Source organism: Leptopilina boulardi, unplaced genomic scaffold (assembly GCF_019393585.1).
Source record: "Leptopilina boulardi isolate dan_hultmark-lab unplaced genomic scaffold, ZJU_Lbou_2.1 LbouV2_354, whole genome shotgun sequence".
NCBI lineage: Eukaryota > Metazoa > Arthropoda > Insecta > Hymenoptera > Figitidae > Leptopilina > Leptopilina boulardi.
The window spans coordinates 556,202-563,176 of record NW_026137923.1 but is presented as its reverse complement, the minus strand read 5'-3'; the positions used below and the strand labels follow the sequence as shown (position 1 = coordinate 563,176).

The 6,975-nt window shown below is 25.0% G+C and overlaps 1 protein-coding gene across 1 annotated transcript; it reads left to right on the top strand.

Annotated features, from left to right (window-relative positions):
• The first annotated feature begins 622 nt into the window (after positions 1–622).
• On the top strand, positions 623–5,088 carry LOC127286441 (facilitated trehalose transporter Tret1-like). The gene is made up of 2 exons (XM_051312874.1): positions 623–969; positions 3,326–5,088. Exons 1-2 carry the CDS (start codon positions 846–848, stop codon positions 4,672–4,674), a joined length of 1,473 nt encoding a protein of 490 aa, XP_051168831.1. The 5' UTR covers positions 623–845; the 3' UTR covers positions 4,675–5,088.
• The last annotated feature ends 1,887 nt before the right edge of the window (positions 5,089–6,975 follow it).

Here is a 6,975-nt window from a genome sequence, read left to right as displayed (position 1 = left end):
AAGTAAATAAATTTGCTAGTGGTATACAGTTTGTAATAAAATTTCCCTTTCTTAAATTCATATTCAAAAGATTTTAATAGAATTAAATTTTTAATTTACCTAAATGTAATTATAATTTTCGTTTTTTATCAAAAAAAATTTCGGCTTTTACCCAACGGATAAAATCATTAAAATCAAACAAAAAAAATCCTTTCAAAATTTTTGCACAAGTTTTTTATTTTTGTAAAGAAGAAGAGGGAAATCTGAACAAATATCTTACGAAACGGGATCAATGATTGCACGGCAATTGAAAAGATTCATTAAAAAAAAAATGATGTAACACGAGAAACAATTTTCTCTTCAAGGAAATTATACGGTGTTTGTTGAAAGCTTTACAACTACTCTATATTTAATTGATACTTTTATATGTAGAGATATTAAAAGATTAATATCATACACTAAGTTCATATACACAAGTGGCAATGTTTGAATATGAATCTTGATAAAATGAATAATGTGTTTGATAACTATATCAAATTCTTGACGATCAAATAAAGCAAAAAAGGTGTGCATATATTTAATAGCATATTTATGTAACAGGTGTGTAACTCATCTGATCAGACTTCTTATATGGAATAGAACTTCCGTAGCGTGAGCAATGCAATTTTATTGTGAAAAAAAAGTTTGTTAAAATTCAATTGAAAATTAAAATATCTGTTAAAATAATTCTAGTTTGTTTTTTTAAAATTAGTGTAAATAGGATTAATAATAAATTTATAAAAGTATTTTTTGCATTAAAAAAAAATAATGTATTGAATATCATATAAAATCAATGAATATTTCTTGACTTTAATATTGTTGAAATAATGAAACTTAATTTATTTTCGTGTATTACGAATAGTGATGAGAAAAAAAGTGAAAAAGCGTACAGTTACGATGTGAATAAGCAACATGGGAGTCAAGCTTTACAATTTATTGCAGCAATCAGTGGTAATTAATGAGATAATTTTTTCATATTCTTCCAAGAGTATTAAAATTTTAAGACTATCGTCATTTTTATGAACTCTCCCTAAAATGAAATTAATTAAAAATAACTAATTGTTAGTAAAACCATGGCTGACTTTTTGCTTTAGTACATAAAAAATATTCATAATAAATTTAGCAATTAGTGAAAAAATAATTAATTATTAATCAATAAATAACTTTAAAAAAAAGTTAAATTTAATTAATCGTATAAAAATTTGTTGAAAAATATTTTAACATAATCTAAAAATGAATTTAAGTCGTAGTTATTTTAAACTAAATGATTAGTGGAAATATTATTATTTATTTTTTTTATCATTTATTATTATTATTTGAAATATTACTATTTAAATCACTTACTAACTTTTTGCTATAATTATAGAATTATTTTTAATTTTAACAAATTCATATTTAAAAGAAACATTATTATTATTATCGATGAATTATTTAACAGTCATTAGAAAAATGTAGATTAATCATGAAAAATATACAAAAGTATTAAATTTTATCTATTTACCATGAAATTAAAATTACAAAATAGAGTTACAAAGAAAAAAAATTAAATTTACAGATGGATAAATTTAATAAGAAAAAAAAAAATTCAGAAATAATTTTTCATTGTACATATTAATTATATATTACTTTTAAAAATTTTATAAGTTTAACTTAAATATTTCCGAATATTAAATGTTTTTAATGCACTTTTACATAATGCAATGATTTTTTAATTTTTTAGTATAGAAATATGAAACAATTTACCTTTAATTTTAAAGTTTTAAGAATTTTGCAACTTAAGAATTCAAATTCTTAGGTATTAATATTAGTATAGAAGATTTTTTAAAATTGACAAAAATATATTGTAGTGTACAAATATCAAAAATTATAATCATAATCTACTAAATTTGTATTTTTATAATTTTAACTGAGAGAACAAAAATTTTATTAATATATTTAACCAAAATCAGTTTGTCACAAATATTTTTTGGACTAAGGAAAAAAAGTTCTGTCGCACTATAATAACAAAATATGATGAAGTTGGCGTCGACACTCAGCGTCAAAAATTATTTTTCACGGGACAAAAAATATCAAATCATTTTTAAAAATGTTTTAGGTCCACATAATACCATAAAAAGTATTTCTTAAAGCATTATTTGGACCGAAAATAATAAAAAAAAATATAATTTGACATTTTTGGTCATGTGAAAAATAATTTTCGGCGCTGAGCATCGACGCCAATTTCATGGAAGTAAAATTTTTTTGTTATATTAAAACAAAAAATATATTTTAATTATAACAAAAATTTTAATACCTAAAAATTTTGTTATTTATTTTTAATAAAATTTTTTTAATTTGTTTTGCAAATTAATAATATCGACGTTTAAATATTTGTAATAAAAATTACAATAAAATTTTATAATAATTAAAAAATTTTTAGTGTAATTATTTTCGCATATCAGATGCAAGAGAATCACGCTTATTACTCTTCTTTTTATAAATAGACATAAGTTCATTCATTTCAAACTGCATGAGTATAATGTAATATTTTCTTATTTACATATATCAGCTGTTCGGTTAATCCTCTTTTCCTTCATAAGTAGAGAGATTATGAAAAGTTATTTATGAATGAAAGCATATTTAAATATACAATATCAAAAAGAAATTTTTCTTTCTTTAATTTTTTTTTTTTTTTTGATAAATAATTTTATAAATTTAATCATAATTTCTTCATTTATTAAAAAAAATTAAGATTTTAATTAAAAAAAATAATTTTGTATTCGAATAATCTTAGAGGCAAAAACTGTTAGGTTATGTTTGTGATTTTTGGATTGAAAATACACAAAGAGGATTAACTCTTAATATAAAGCACTGATATTTAAGTCTTATTAGATCCAAAATATTTAATAAAAATTTATTTTTATTTTACACAATAATTAAAAATGAACGTTTAATCAAGCTAAAACTATCACTAAACATAACCTAAAATTTTGTTGCCTCTAAGGTACCTTTTCTCGTAGCGTATCACATATACAAATAAGATTTTATCATATTAAAATCTTTCTTTTTATTATTAAAATTGACAAGAAAAAGAAAGAATTAAAAAAAGTAAAAACATTTTTAAGAAAATGATAAAAAAAAAATATTTAAAATAAAATTTGAAGAAATTATAAAAAAGTTTCTTATTCATTTGAACCTTCTCCGTACTTATATCAGGGTACAATCGCTATTCATATATCTTTCTAATTTATTGTTTGTATAATTTTATACATATTTAACCTCATATATTTAAGTAACCAAGTGTCATAATTGTGTAATATATTTTCAGCGTGCATCTCAGGAATTGGATTCGGTGCATGTGAAACATGGACATCGCCAGCTCTGCCGTATCTAAAGAGCAAGAAATCCGAATTTCCGGTCTCTGTCGTTCAAGGCTCATGGATAGCATCATTATTCAGTCTCGGTGGAATTTTTGGCTATCTAATCTATCCACTTCTTGTAAATCGAATAGGACGGAAAAATTCTCTACTTTTATTTTCCCTACCGCAAATAATTGGATGGATGACGACAATATTTGCAAAAAATTACATTACTCTCTATATATCGCGTGTAATCAGTGGAATTGGTTATTGTTCATCGCTTGGATTATTGGTGATTTATCTTGGTGAAATTGCCGACAAGGACATTAGAGGAATTTTATTATTTATTATAAAAATTTCCTATGACATTGGTATTCTTGTTGTTGCAGTGGCAGGTGCTTTTTTATCATATAACAAAATGAATTGTGTAATGCTTACATTGCCAATATTTTTCCTCGCTACTTTTCTATTTATGCCAGAAACACCATATTATTATCTTTTGCGTGGTAATGATAAAATGGCAATAAAAAGTTTAATGAAACTTCAAGGTTTCAAGAATTCCGATCAAGTTAAAGTTGAAATTGAACGAATGAAATTGGCAACGCATGATGAAAATTTACATAAGGAAAATAGTTTATGGAAATTGTTTAAGCATAGAAAACATCGTAAGGCATTAATGATTGCACTATGTGCTGATATAACTAAAGTATTTTCTGGCTATTTTGCCATTTTAACTTATACACAAACTATTTTTCAATATAATAAATCATCACTTGATCCAAAATATGCGACAATTATTATGGTGGTTGTGAAAATAATTTCTGGATTAATTGCCTCGCAGCTCATTGATTCTGTTGGTAGAAGAATTTTGGTTATTTTCTCGGGAATATTTGCATCAATATCATTGGGTATTGTTGGAACATTTTATTATTTACAATATTTGCGAGTTGATTTTTTACCCATGATTAGTTGGTTACCACTATTTGGTTTAACATGTTTTGAAGTGTTTTGCGCTTTTGGAGTGAGTCCCATGCCATTTGTATTGCTTGGAGAACTTTTTCCAACTGATGTTAAAGGACCGGCGACTGCATGTGTCACAATAATCACGGAATTTTTACTTTTTATTGTCACATTTGGTTTTGAGGTACTCAATAAAGCGGAGGGTATTTACACGAGTTTTTGGATATATACTGTTTGTTGTTTCATTGGATCGATAACATTATTTTTTGTCATGCCTGAAACGAAAGGTCGAAATCTCGAGGAAATTCAACATATTCTAATGGAGAAACGAAAATCTCCCAAAACGCCCGCACTCTAAAGTTATTAATTATTTATAATTAAATATGTGACCGAACAATGTAGTGGGCAATACATTTCTTTAAGTTTGAACAAATTTTGCAAAAAAAAAAAAATATATGTTTTTAAAATTTAATACCTTTTTCGGTTACTCTATTGTATATATCATAATAATGCGAATTTATAGAATTTCCGTGAAATTCTAATTAATTTTTGTAAAAAAAGTAAGAAACAATTTTCTAATCGAGCGATTAGAAATAATCCAATGATGAGTGATTGCATTTTTTCAATAATAAATGATAAATAAATAAATGTGTGAAAGAACAAATTTTTAATAATAAAAATCAAGAATTTGTGATGATGTTAAAGACTTCGCGAGAAAATATTTAGGATTGTAAATCTTGAAATATATTATATTCTATCCTTATCCATTTTATTAATATTGGTGACTAATAATTTTAATTGGATATATATGTAAAATTTATATATTAATTTTAAAAATATTATAATCTTGAAATAAAATTTCTGTAAAAAATAAGAATTTAAATAATAAAATTTATTAAAAAACAAAAAAAAATAAAATTTTAAATAAAAATTTATTTGCAAATTTAATTCAAAAAATTTTACTATCATTCCATATACATAATATTGTACTATTTATATTCTCCGAAACGAGAGAAAGACATTATTATATAGGAAAATTAGTATTCAAAAAAAAAAAAAAAATTAACACGCTAAATGCTTACTTATTTAGAAAACGATATTATAGAATGAATTGACGATTATCAAAAGAAAAATACACAAACTAAATGGTAAAATTTGTGCAAACGTTGCTGTTCCGGTGGGAGGTCGCAATTAACTTACTGCATAATTATAAAGCAGGAAGTTATTTTCGCGCATAATAATATTTTCACAGAATCTGGAATTAAAGAAAATCATATTCTCGCATAATTATGTAGTTTTGTTATTAGTTCTATGATTTCATCATACTGATTATAAATTTTTATCAAGTAAAATTTACATTTTAGCCGAATTTTTTTTTAATAAAAATTTATAAACGGAGAGAAATAAATATAGTACGGGGTATCAGTTACAATCCATATAATGTACAGAGTAACATCTTGATTGTAGTGGGTAACATAACCATATTTTTTGTAACATCTTTGATGGTAACGGATAAAATGTACTTTTAACCATCAAGATCTTAACATCTATTTCTCTCAGTGTGTATATATAATATATTAAATTGTCAAAAGTTTTTGTTTATTTATTTATTTATTTGGAACATAACGGGACATGCCCTTTCGTACAAAAGTACTCCTAAATCTAAAAATTACAATACTATATTTTGCTAAATCTAGGTAGCCACTTAAGAAATGATATTTTAGTTTTCGTTTAGCAAGATATTACGTAATGATGTTGTGAATCGTTTGACATTATTATCAAAGAAATTGATGTCGTTTGAAATCATGTTTGCCTCTCTGCTGAGTCTAGCAATCAATGAATTATTACCATAATTAGTTCTGTGAAATGCCACCGAAAACAATGTATATCGCCTAGAAAACATTCTGGGCACTGATAAATTTATCATAGAGAGAAGTGAAGGAAAAAAGATAGCTCCATTCATAAGTGTATACAAAAAAGCCATATCTGCAAAGTGGAACCGTGAATTTAACAATGGTATATTTAATACCGATCTAAGTTCCCTGTAATCATGTGTATGCAAGTCAAAGGGGATATTGAGTAATCTCGCGGCAAATCTAAGAAATTTGTTCTGAACACGTTCAATTCTGATTATATGGAAGATGTAGAAAGGTGCCCAAATGATACATGCATATTCTATAATTGTTCTGACAAGCGTCAGGTACAAAGTCCTGATGGTTAACATATTATGAAAAACTGAGGCACATCTCATTATAAAACCCAAGACTTTAGAGGCTTTTGAAACAGTCTCAGTAATATGATCATTAAATACTAAATTACTATTAAATACAACACCCAAATCACGCACCCTCTCTACTCTCTCCAAAATATGACCATCAATAGTGTAGTTGTTTAAATATAAATTTACACTACCTTTCGAAAAGGTTACAACAAAACTCTTTTTAATGTTTATACTTAAATGATTTTTAACACACCATTTTTGGAGTCTTTTTAAATCTTTTTGTAACTTCAAAATATCTTTTCGAAAGGTAGACGGATGAATCACTTTATAACACTTGAGGTCGTCAGCATAAAGTAAGAACGATGAGTGCCTGAATATTTGCTTTATATCATTCATATATAAAATGAACATTAAGGGGCCTAGGCGTGATCCCTGTGA